Below are 13,451 nucleotides of genomic sequence, written 5' to 3'. Positions count from 1 at the left end.
GACTAGCTGATGACCTGTAGGGAGCTACATTGTTGCAGAGCAGTTTTTATTGGCTGGGTAGAGGCTCTGCATTGTGCGAAGAGCATTGAAGACAATGGTCAGAGCTTAATGGCAATCCCCTATTGGTCTAGGATGCGAAATGGAGCACAGATGCTCAAATTTGCAACCTCCAAAATGGAGGTGCCAATTCTAGCATGAATGGTGCTCCATTTGTGCTTCGAGATTCGGGCCAGTTCCATCAGTGGCGCATTGTGCACTAAGCTTCACTCGGGGAAGCCAGGGCTAAATGCCCGCATTCAAGTGAGGGCATGGAGATGAATGAGTTCCAACATGAGGTTGCCATTTGAGCAACCTGTTCAAACATTTGGATCCACCAAAAATTCATGGACTCGTTCTGCCATTCGGTGCTGAAACCAGCAATGCACCTCGCTGCCTGGACTTGCGTGGAAACAAGTCCTAAACACGCTGACTTGTGAGATGTGGAATTCAATTTGAATGTTGGAAGGGAGGCAGTAATAAATTGAGAGCAAATCGTATCTCGTATAGATGAACGGCTACGCCGCTGCATGGTAGGTGGCGACGTACAAGACTGTATTGAATGGTATCAAAGGGAGCTCTCGTGCTAACTGCGCTACATGACATCCTGCCTGCCATTGCTTCCCCCAGCAAGCGCGCCCTCCTCAGTAGTTGTCAGATCACCATCTCCCCCATCACGAGCAGTTTTCCTTCTTAATAAGATCCCAGCTTCCAACTCTACCCTGAACTTTTCAAATCGGTATTGATTAAGCTAGTTGTTTATTGTGGATTCGGTCAGTCCTCATTGATTGACCCAGTTGTTTATTGTCGATCTAGATCCGTCAAAGGATGCGCAACGACTCCAACCATCCGAATCATCCGATGGGTGCACTGTCCCTTGTTCATTTTGAAATTTGACTTGCTTTGTTCTCTGGTGAGCACGAGACGAAGCTTTTGGAGGTAACTGCGAGGTACCTCTATCGGCTCAGATCGATTTGCTGGGATAGTGCTGCTTGATTAAGGAGGGGGAATAGAACAAGAATACTGCGAAGAAGCAGCTCCTACGTTGCTGTGATAATTCGAGGTTCCAGCTTGGAACAAAGATGCAGCCTGCCAAGGAGTCCGACCATGCATCCAAGATAAGGGAGGCCAGAGATGCCCGACGCAAGAGGATCCTCGCCAGGAGCTCTGAACGATTGGCTTATATCACTGGAGAGGGCAAGAGTACTCCTCTCTCCTCACCCTCGAGTGTTTTCCTCGAGGTAGAACCAGGTTCCCAACCTCGCAAGTCCGACGTCTCACGGTCCTTGGCGTTCGAAAAGAACACATCGGATGGATATTCTGATGAGAGTGGCAAGAAGGCCTTGGGTATGTTTTCTACTTGCGAAGCTATCTGAGCTTTCTCTTTTATGGGCCTCTGTTTTCACTGTCGCGCTCGCACGAGCTGACGGAATCTCTTGCAATTGTTTTCGGGCCAGAACATTCCATAGCTCGACTGCGTTTGTGTCCTTTTGGGCTTTTGAACGCACTTTTGCATGCCTTCGGTTGACTTGAGATGATAGAGCTACCACAAGCACAGAGAATTCCACTAGGCATGCATTCTGATAGAATGAAAATGTGACATCTGCATTGTTCTTCATCTCACTGCGAACTGTGTTGTTCCAATCGATCTTTTCTCTGCAGAAGACACTGGCTCGACATTGCAAGGCTGCCAGGGAGAATCGGGATTGAAGCACAGGCGCAGAGATACGGCGTCTTGTGACGCTGAAAGCTGCGAACCTATTGTCAAAACGTCTGCGGATGTACAGAATCCGGAGAGTCCTCAAACATTTCAGCCATCAACAAGTATTTCAAATACACGCCAAGGCTGTTCATCATGTTTCACCAAGAAGCTGAGCTGTTCGATCCACCATTCTCTAGTGCCTCGATTAATCTGCGCAGCTTGCATTGCAGTAGTCTTAGTGGGTCGAGCTACTTTAGAGTCGTGCGGCGATGCTTGGGGGAAGACGTTAAGTCTGTACTCTCTTTGTTGGCCGATTGCAATCGTCTTTGCTATGGACTTCATTTTTGTTGCGGGGGCCCTGCTTCTGCATCCTAGAGCGGAAGAAATGGAGGAAATAAAATCCAACAAGGAACTGGTGGTGCAAGCTCCAAGGCGCACGAAGAGGGTCTGGAGCGTCGCTGCCATTGTGATGAAGATAGTGGTTGCAATCTCACTAGACTGCAGTGTGTATGCTTCTCTGCTGGGTGGCGGTTTGTCGCTCGCAAGGTACTCGCTCTCTTCTTCGTGCAGCTTCAACGGAATGTGATTATTCGAGTAATTAGTCCCTCAAGAGTGGTGAGAGGATCGGCAGTTCGATCAGGAAGAGTTCGATATGTCCAAGACTACTTACCGTTTGACCGGTCGAGCTTACTTTGTGACAATTTTTGTGTTTTCGGATACTTTGTCTTGAGAAAGTACCGAGGAACAGAGGCAGTAGGCTTTTATCTACATGTGGAGAATGTTTCGTTAATGTGGAAACTGGCTCTCATGTGATCTTTTTGAGTAATGTGGTATTATCGCCCAAAGTTAATGGTTACTATCTTGTCCTTGCCTTTCTGTTTTGCTATTAAAGAACTGTGTATCAATTCACTGAGGATTATCTAATTCACTGAGGATAAGATAATAAGAACGTTCTTTATAAGAGATGTCCAATTATTCAACCTCTACATTGAGACTAGAAAATCAACCAAGAACGCCCTCCACATACCTTAACACATGATGTTGCCATCTAGCTCTCTTTGGCCCAAACTATTCTCATAACATTTCTTTCCTTCGATATTTGTTCTTTAATTTAACTATCGTGCTTGTCGAGTTTCCATGTCTCATGCATTGCTTTGGCTAGAGTTTAGAGCTAGTTAGGTTATAGTGCTCAAAGAACATGGTTGGCATTTATGTATTATACTTTCTCTATGGATTGCTATCTATCTTCTTTCATACATTGCTATCTTCTTTCATACATTGCTTTTTTTATAATAAAACTTTTAGTCTCATGTAGCTATTGTCTTTATGTCAACATGGACTTAAATAGTATAAAATGTATGTAGAGTAGTGGCAAAGCTTCGCTTGCACTTGAATAAGGTTAGAAATAATTTCTCTTAAAAATCTAACTTGTATATTTTACATGTAAGTTTTATATGCAACTTTTATATGGGAGTTTTAAATGCAACTTTTACATGCAACTCTTACATGTATGTTTTACATGCAAGTCCTATATGTAAGTTTTACTTTTAACTTTTACATGCATGTTTTACATGCAAGTTTTACATGTAACTTCTATATGCAACTCTTACATTACGAGTTTTATATGCAACTTTTACATGCAACTTGTAACATGTGAGTTCTACATGCAACTCTTACATGCATGTTTTACATGCAAGTTTTACATGTAACTTCTATATGCAACTCTTACATTACGAGTTTTATATGCAACTTGTAACATGTGATTTTTATATGTAAGTTTTACATGTAGAGAGAATGTCTTATAATTTTTACATACAGAGAGAGAAGCTTTTCAATTTGTATAATGGAATGAAGCTCACTCTTTGGAGTATTGTGTTGAGTTTTATTTTGGTATTTTAAGCAATTATCTCAAGTGTCTATGCTTTGTACTCTACATTCAAAAGCATATCCTAACCTTGCAACTCCTCCCCTCTTCTTTAATCTTGCAACCCATTCCCTTTCTCTCCTTCTTTCTTCTCTTTCTTTTTTCTTTTTCTCTCTTTTCTCCTTCTCCTCCCTCTGTCTTCCTTCTCCTTCTCTCTCCTCCTCTCTTCTTTTTCTTTATGCTCTTACATCTTCTCTCTCCCACTCCTATGCTTTCTTTAAACCCTTAGTTTCTCAATTCTTAACCTTTATGATCTATGAGAGAGATGAGTTCTTCACCATGTACTCTATCTTGAACCTTGGATCGTCGTTCTTTTAATCTTGGAACTTCTTTTAAACCTTGGAATCTCTTTTTAAACTTTGAAACCTAAACCTTGGAATCTTCTTTTAAACCTTGGAACCTCTTTTTAAACCTTGAAAGCTCCTTCCAAACTTGGAACCTTCCTTTAAACCTTGGAATCTGCTTCTAAATCTTAAACCTTGGAACCTCTTTCTAAACCTGGAACCTCCTTTTAATCCTTAAACTCCTTAAATCTCGCAATCCCTAATGAAGGCGAAAGCCTTCATTACCTCAACCATGATGATACACGTTCCTTTTACACATGCATGCATTATGTTTGCTTACCACACTTAAGCTTATGTCTCTCATCGAAATATGACTCGAGGTCCTAAGCTACATGTATACTATAAACAACAACCTCGATATATTTGTAGGTGACAAAAAGCCTCGAAACTCTGCATACTGAGACTATCATGCTCTTCCTGCGGAAGTCATGGGAAAGAGCCAATATTTGGCGCCGTTGCCAGGGAGACTAGTGTCTCAAGTAATGAGTAAACATACGCCCTTACGCATACATGTTTACTCATTCCGAGCCTTACGCAAGACACTCCTCTCTCTCCAACGACCACCACCCTACTCCTATCCTCACATGGTGAGTTACTTCGAGCCCATCTCACAGCGATAACCTAGCTATCCACCCACCGTCCATTCGTCCTCAACAATCCTGTTACATTGAGAAAGACTTGGAGAGTGTTCAGGTGACCATCTCTTCCTCCCTTTGGATTTTTGTCAAAGTTTTCTGTTTGTCAAGTTTTTTTCCCCCCCCTCCCCCTCCACCCCCCCCCTTCCACCACCACCCTCTCCCCCTCCACCATTCCCCCCTTCTACCACCACCCTCTCCCCCTCCATCATTCCCTCCATCCCCCCTTTCATCTACCCCCCTTTCTTCCCTCCCCTCTCCCTCCATCTCCACCACTCCCCACCCCGACCCCCTCCACCCCGACCCCCTCCACCGCCACCCCCTCCAACCCCCTCTCCACCACCCCCTCACCCCCTTCACCACTCCCTCCACCACTCCCTCACCCCCTTCACCACCCCCCATCCCCCCCCCCCCTCTCCCTTCCACCCTCCCCTTTCCCCCTCTTCATTTCCCCTCCCCTCTCTCTCTCTCTCTCTATTTCCCTCCTTCCCTCTCTATCTCGCTCTCTATCCCCTCTCTCTTCTACTCCTCTCTCTCTCTCTCTCTCTCTCTCTCTTTCCCCCCTTCTCTCTCTTTCTCTCTCTCTCTACCCCTCCTCTCTCTTCTACTCTGCCCCCCTCTCTCTCTCTACCCCCCTCGCTAGCCGCTCCATTCCCTACCCTACCCTACTTCTAACTAAAGGGCTTATAAGCCCTTCTACTAAGCAAGGGCTTATAAGCTCTTACAAGAGCAGTGCCTGCATCAAGGCGGTGCATCCGCAGCACCCGCCCACGCGGTGGTGCAATTGCCCACGCAGCGACACGCCACACTCTCTCTCCCCCCTCCTCTCTCTCTCTCTCTTTCTCTCTCTTTCCCCCTTCTCTCTCTCTCTACCCCCCTCGCTGACCGCTCCACTCCCTACCCTACCCTACTTCTAACTAAAGGGCTAATAAGCCCTTCTATTAAGCAAGGGCTTATAAGCCCTTACAAGAGTAGCGCCTACTGAGCTCAAGGTGACGCATCCGCATCACCCGCCCACGTGGTGACACAACTACCCATGTGGTGGCACGCCAACAGTGGTTCGCCCGAGGTGGAATCAACCAAATGGGCGGCGGCACCCCCCCTGCGAATCTCCTCCCACTCTCAGTAGCCACTCGCTTGGCGCTCGTCTCCCTCAACCTCCTCCACCCATCCTCCCTCACCCACGCCTCCCTCACCCACTCCACCACCCCTCTTGCCAAAACCCCCCCTTCCTTTAGCGATCCCTTTCCCCCCTCCCCTCGCCATGCGATGCCCCTCTCCCAAACAATTTATAAAAAAAGAAATTTTTATTTAAAAAAAAAAATAATAAAATAAAAATTTAACTAACCCTAAAACTAACCTAGGTTAAGTTAGTAGGGCAAATTGGGTTAGTATGATAGGTTAGGTTAGATTGTTGACCTAGGTTTAGTTAGAATTAACCCTCTCTAGTTAGTTGAACTAATTATAGTTAGTTATGGTTACAGTTAGGTTAGCATAACCTAGGATAGCCTAGTTATAGTCTAGTTAGGTTAGTTGAACTGACCTTCAATTAGTAACTAAATGTAGCCAGTTAGATTAAGCAAAGTAACTATCTAGTTATAGTAATTAGGCAGTTGGTCTAATTGGCTAGCTAGACTAACTAGAATTAACTTGGTTCCAACCCCTCAGTTGGACATAAAGTCCATTCACACCAACCTTAAGACCAAGCCCCCCCAGGCCAATTTTACCCCTACTTTAACACTTTGTGTCGTGCCCGTTTGGGACCCAAACTGGACCCCATTTGAACCAAAATTTCACACATGGAAACACCATGCTATGGGGCATTTTTCCAACCTATTGCACACCATTTTGGCATCCATAGCACTTGCTCATCCGCGCCCCCGTGTGGGCCTCGTTTCATACTAATTCACTCATATCTGTATGCCGTGACCTCCGATTGATGATCTATCTGCACTGGCACATTTCCCTACATACGTGAGACAATCTTAGACACATTATTAACACGACGGTCCCTACAACACTAACACCACTCTAACCCTCCAAACAAAACTACATCAACACCCGCACTTGTTGGCAGATATACCCTTTGTAACTCTCGCCCAATCTACATGCAGCTATGCTGCGACCAATGCCTCCAACTCCAACGCTCGCTAAATCTGCATACACTCTGCTACAACCACCGCCTCTGACAATCCTCTACCCCGAGTCCCCGCCTGAAATTCAAGAAATCCCTTTAACTCCTCCACACCACATGGCTGGATGTCGTCGCGATGATGATGGGGATATTGACCTTGATGCAGAGGTTGACAATTTCTTTAATCGCAAAAATAATAACAATCAAGGCAAGCGCCCCTTGGGAAAACTAGAACTTCCCAAATATAATAGTAGGGTAGATCCAGCCCGATTCCTCCAGCATTTTGATGCCGCATACCAAGCAGGTGGAGATCAATCCCATGAAACCAAGGTGGCCTGGTTTCCCATGGCCTTAACTGATGAAGCATCTGAATGGTACCTAGACCTTCTAGTGGAGGAGTGAGCCACATGGGACATGCTTTAAATAGAATTCAAAAGATGCTTTCAAATGGAGAGGCTACAAGATGATCCCACTCTCCAACTAAGCAAGATCGAACAAGTGCTACGGTTGTGGAGAAAATCACTGGATCGCAGAGTGGTCTCATCGTGGTTATGGCATAGGGCATGCCTGTATGGATTGTCCCATGAAAAATAAGGTCCGACAACAAACAAAGGTTAAGCCTGACATCCCAATCGACATCATTGGGGTGGACCATCAAAGTCTGGGGCCAGCAAGCGTAATATCACAACCTGTGAATGTAATTGCACGCCAATAGAAAGAGGCCACCAAGGACCCTAACATTCCAATCCAACCTAGACGACTTCTTAAAAAGAAAGCACAAGTGCCTCCACCTTCACCAAGCAATGAGTAGCCGAGCTCATCCACATCAACTCCCGAGCCTCAAATAAAAGAAGCTCCATACCCAAATGCAGAGGTGGAGAAGGCTCGTTTTCAGGCACTTCAACAATGGGTACAAAAGGAATAAGATCAATTTGAGGCTAAGAAACACGCTCAAGACCCAATCCATGACTTGGCCCCACAAAGTATTGATATTGTACTCAAGCCTCTGTTCCAACAATAGACTCCACAACATAATGTACCGCCACGTCAACTTGAAGGGGCTGCATCTCTAGCATCCTGAGTTGCCCTGTGTCAATTCCCATCAGAATCCTCCTACGAAATTGTCCCAATCTTTGGGAGAGTTTCAAAGGATGGATTGAACTTGCAAATCCCTCTCCACCTATGGATGACATCGAAGATATCCCTGTGTGGATGGGTGAGAGAGATGACATATGCAACATTATTGTGCCTTTGATCCACAAGGCATATAATGAAGTCCAAGCCATAGTGGATCGTGGAGCAGGTGTAGATGTCCTATCAAAGGAGCTCTATGATGAATGGGGTCTCCTACCAATGCAAAAGGCTAATTTCAACATACATCTTGCCGATGATTCACGGGCTAAACCCTTGGGAATAGTGAATGGCGTGTCCACAAAGGTCGTAGGAGTCCGCTTTTCCCTTTAATTCACAAGCTTGGATCTCCCCAAAAAATTTGATCAAATCTTACTACGACGTCCTTGGTTATGGGAAGCATCAATCCTTTATGACTGGGGAACTGATAGACTGACAATCCGAAATCGTGACACCGCAGTGAGGGTGAATGTGAGGACAGGAGCTATAAAACCAATTATGCCTAGAGCGTTGGATGACACATCTTCAACTACAATCTCAAGCAAATCAGCTCCCCTACAATATCATGCCATAGCAGGCGCTTCACAAAGCAATCTCAATAATTGGATACAAACATTGGCAACCATCGACAACTACCATTCATTAGATCCCATCTTCTCACAGATAGATGCTAAGGTGCTATAGGTAGATCCTCTACTCACACATGAAGAACCAATCGATCTAGAGATGCCATTCTTTATGGCTGACCTCGAGTGGGATAATGAACCTAAAGAAGGTACCCATACCAATGATGATTCATATTTTCCTTGGGACCTTAAAATTGAGGCTGAGAATGCTAAAATTGAAGATTAAATCTTTGATAATGACTTAGCCATTTGGCATGCCCTAATGGTAGTCGAGCTCCCAAAAATTGAACCTCCAAAGTTGAATAACAGTAGAAGATCTCGTAAGAAAGCTGAAGGAGGAAATTACAGAAAAGCCAAGGCTGCATACTTCAATGAATTCGAATAAGTCCAAACAAGGATCATTGAATTGTATCTTGCAAAGCCAGCTCCCTCAAAATCAGAACCACCACCTCTTGAATGGTCCCCTAAGGGACTGGAACGAGTATGCAGCAAATGAACCCTTACTTAGAAACACCTTACCAGTGGAAAAGTTACCCCAGAGTTCCCAATGTAAGAAGTTTTAGAAATATAAGCCACATTGCAGATGAAGCTCGATCAAGAGACTTTAGAAAAAGAAAGTCAAAAAGATCCTAACAAATTGGTAAATGAAACTATGCCAGCTAGTACATGGCACATGTCAGGCTAGTTCAACACCATCAGAGGCCAATCTTCAAGAATTGCTGGAGTACTTCAAGAATTACACAAGTGGTAGTGCCCCAATAGCAATGCCAAGACCACTAAGAGAATCTGAAGATCAAGAAACCGATAGCATTGGAGAAACTCCAATCTATGAGGGATCGGCAAAAACACACACAATAAACCTCGCCCTTGAAGGGGAGGAAGAAAAATTGGTTTTCATTGAGAAACAACTTCAACAGAAAGATGAAACCAAACTCAAAGCACTCCTAATGGAATACCGTGATTGCCTAGCATGGTCATACAAAGAGATGAAAGGAATTTCACCAGACATGGCAGTACACATGACACCTATAAGGGAAGGTGCTCACCCTAAGGTATGTGGACCTTATCGCACAAATCCTAAGTATGGCACCATGGTTTATGAGACGAGCTGGAAAAACTCATTGATGCCGGATTCATCTACAAGATAGAGCACACTGATTGGGTTTGACCCGTCGTCATTGTGCCTAAACGCAACAAGAAGCTTAGAATATGCGTAAACTTAAAAAATGTGAATGACGCCACAATTAGGGATCACTATCCCCTACCCTTAACAGAAACAGTGTTGGAAAAGGTGGTAGGCTTTGAAATATATAGCTTCTTGGATGGCTTCAGTGGCTATAACCAAGTGCAAATTGCTCCTAAAGACCAATCAAAAACAACATTTGCTATAGAATGGGGTATTTTTGCATATAGAGTCATGCCATTCGGCCTTTGCAATGCCCCGGCCACATTCCAACGAGTCATGTTCACAGCTTTCAAGTCATTTTCGAATAAGTTTTTACAGGTGTTCTTGGATGATTTGTGCATCCATTCAAACAAAAAAGACCACTTCAAATGTCTTGAAGCAGTACTAATCAAATGCAGGGAGTATGGCATCTCGCTAAATCCAACAAAATGCTAGTTCATGGTCATCCACAGAGTTGTTTTGGGACACATCGCCTCTTAAAACTGACATGGACAAAATCAAAATCATCATCAAATTGCCGCCTCCTACAAATTCCAAAGGTGTACAGGTCTTTATGGGACATGTCGGCTATTATAGAAGATTTATATTGCGGTATGCCATGATAGCTAGACCACTTTACAAATTATTAGTGGAATTCTTATGGACAGAAGAGTGCGACGAAGCCTTTGAGCTTTTAAAGTGGTGCCTAATCACAATACCCATCCTTATATCTCCCAATTGGGATATTGATTTTCATGTTCATACTGATGGATCCAAGTATGCAATTGGGAGTGTGCTTTGTCAACCTAGTGCACATAAGAAAGACTACCCATTCTACTTTGCCAGTCGACAACTCAATGATGCAGAGATCAACTATACCACCACAGAAAGAGAAGCCCTAGCAATGGTGTATAGTGTTAAGAAATTTTGGCACTATCTACTGGCAAATGATTTTGGCTTCTACACTGACCATCAAGCATTGCTTTATCTTGTGAACCGTCCGTGTACAATAGGAAGAATAACTAGATGGCTCCTCTTGCTTCAAGAATTCAACTTCAAAATAGTGGTCCGCAAAGGTGCCCAATACTACATTGCCGATCACATGTCTCATGTCAAGTCGAGAGAAGAAGCCACTGGAGTTGAAGACGACTTACCAGATGCCACACTATTTCAAATAGATGTTGTTCCAGAGTGGTGTGGAGATATCATTGGGTACTTAATGGCAGGAAGACCACCCCCTAAAATGAAAGCAGTAGATGCTAGAAAACTAATTCTAAAGGCTGCACCCTATCAACTCATTGTAGGACAATTGTACAAGTTGGGCAAGGACCAGGTATTAAGAAGATGTGTAATGCCTCATGAGATCATGCCAATATTGAGTGAAGTCCATGAAGGCATTGCAAGAGGACACTTCCAAGGGGAAGCCATAGTAAGAAAAGTTCTCCTCGTAGGCTACTGGTGGCCAACACTGTGGGCAGATGCCTATGAACATGTAAAAGGCTATGATGTATGCCAATGGACTACTAAACCACATCACAAAGACTTCAATCCCCTAACAACAGTTGTTGCACAAAAGCCATCTGAATAATGGGGGATTGACTATGTGGGTCCCATACATCTAGTAGCAAAAGGAACACAGGCATGCTACATCTTTGTGGCCACTGATTACTTTACAAAATGGGCTGAAGCTAAAGCAGTCAGAAAGGCAGATGCCAGAAGCATAGCAAGATTTTTATATGAAAAATGTGATCATCCGATTCAGATGCTCCATCGGATAGAGGCACACATTTTGTCAATGAGGTAATCCAAGAACTCTTGTCTGGCTTTATGGTAATCCATAGAAAAAGCCCACCCTACTACCCCCCAAGGGAATGGATAGGCCGAATCCACCAACAAAATATTATGCATTATCCTCACCAAGGTAGTAGAACCAGAGTGTTCTGATTGGGGAGAGAAATTGAATGCAGCCTTTTGGGCATACAGAACCACACTCAAGGTCAGTACAGAAAACACACCTTTTCAATTGCTGTATGGCCTTAACGCTGTGGTCCCACTAGAATTTGTAATACCAAGCCTATACATAGCAATACATGAATGCATGGGAGACCATGAATCCTTAAAAGAAAGACTCTATCAGTTGGAGAAGCATACAGAGAGAGACAAGACTAGTCGCCTACCATGCCATGACAATAGAAAAACACAGAAGAAAGGCATGGTTTGATAGAAATCTTAAAGCTAAAGACATCAAGGAAGGTGACTTGGTCCTGTTATACAATGCCAAAGTACACAAGGGGAAATTGAAGTATCTAGGTCAAGGACTGTAGCGAGTAAGAAAGATGAATCCCATCGGAGCTGTGCTGCTAGAAACATTGGATGGAGTCCAATTCAACACAACAATAAATGGTAGCCGATTGAAGCGCTACTACTTTAACATGCAAGCCATCCCCGATAAAAACGAAGATTTGGGAAACCAAGTCTTCCTTACTTAGGATTAGATTGTATCACGAGCACTCACTTGCATATGTACGTCTTTGCACATATAGGTAGCATCAATCGATTTTAACCTAGGGCTTAGAAGTGATGCCTGAGTTCTAGCTGCCCTATGAAATCCGAGCAAAAAAGAAGAAGCATATAGTTAGTCCCTACCTAGCTACTAGGTCACGTGCACTCACACGCTTTTACTTAAACACATAGATGATTGCATGAATAATTGTGCGACACACTTTCATTCCACACTCTCAAAGCATGTATAAAAATAAGATCTCTCACAAACACACACAAAGGTCATACCTACATGCCAACTAATGTAATGATCAATGGTGCACCACATGCACATGGATGTCGGTTTAGAAAAAATGCTGCCACTAAAGAGGATGCACAGAAAGAGTCCACAGCCTCAATCACGAGACCCCCTTTAGAGTTCATAGCCATCTACATCCTCTCAACCACAGTGACCACATGCATTTGTGGTCCAGAGCGATAGCTCTGAGGAGGATTCAATGCATGACCAAGAAGAACAAATGCCAACCCAGTCACCACCGGCCTACACAACCATTGATGGGGCCCAGTCACTGGAACTTGTTTGGCCACCTACATCGACTTATGCTCTTTCCTAAGAAGCAACATCTTACTTAGAGCAAAGGGGTACGGTATCATCACTGTACATCAAAGTCCACTCAGCATTATCCTCGATAGTATAGTCATTCAAAGGGCTTTCTCACTCCCAACACAAGGTGCCAAATACCCTACATGACCAGCCGATGCAAAATTTCTCGAAGTACAACCTCTCCTCGCCAAGGGCACACTGTTCCATAGGGATGGCATATTACTTCGCACCATCCTTAAACCTCGCATCAAGGAAGCAACACAATTCCTATCCATAATCCTGGAGGTTAAGTGTAGCAAGAATCGATCCCTTCCACTGCACATTTGTTTTACTGAGTAGGAAGCTAAAAGGAAGACTGGATCCAGTACTTAGCCATCTTCTTTACAAAAAAACTAGATGGTTCATCAGGCCAAAAATGTAAAATTCCACACTTATTGGCTATAATCATTAAAAAAGAGCTACAAGAATGAGAAATGATTCTACCCCAGTCACCAAAACCAATTGAGGAGTTAGACATACCCTTCTCACCAGTATGGGAGCCGTCACCAACTTCTCCTACTATCACATTGGCAAGTGTAGATGCCTTAGAAGAAATACCTATTTTGGAGGTCAGAATTGAGGAATTGCCCCATGAGATGCTACAGCTCG

At 44.0% G+C, this 13,451-nt stretch overlaps 1 protein-coding gene across 1 annotated transcript; it reads left to right on the top strand.

Annotated features, from left to right (window-relative positions):
- Positions 1–907: 907 nt before the first annotated feature.
- Positions 908–2,532, top strand: LOC147897446 (uncharacterized). The gene is made up of 2 exons (XM_087380990.1): positions 908–1,383; positions 1,699–2,532. Exons 1-2 carry the CDS (start codon positions 1,119–1,121, stop codon positions 2,322–2,324), a joined length of 891 nt encoding a protein of 296 aa, XP_087237116.1. The 5' UTR covers positions 908–1,118; the 3' UTR covers positions 2,325–2,532.
- Positions 2,533–13,451: the final 10,919 nt, after the last annotated feature.

The sequence above is a fragment of the Dipteris shenzhenensis genome, chromosome 10 (genome assembly GCF_047967505.1).
Source record: "Dipteris shenzhenensis isolate YYH24624 ecotype China chromosome 10, Dip_SZ_1.0, whole genome shotgun sequence".
Classification (NCBI taxonomy): Eukaryota; Viridiplantae; Streptophyta; class Polypodiopsida; order Gleicheniales; family Dipteridaceae; genus Dipteris; species Dipteris shenzhenensis.
Note: the sequence above shows the minus strand (reverse complement) of the source record. Positions and strands in the feature narration are given on the sequence as shown.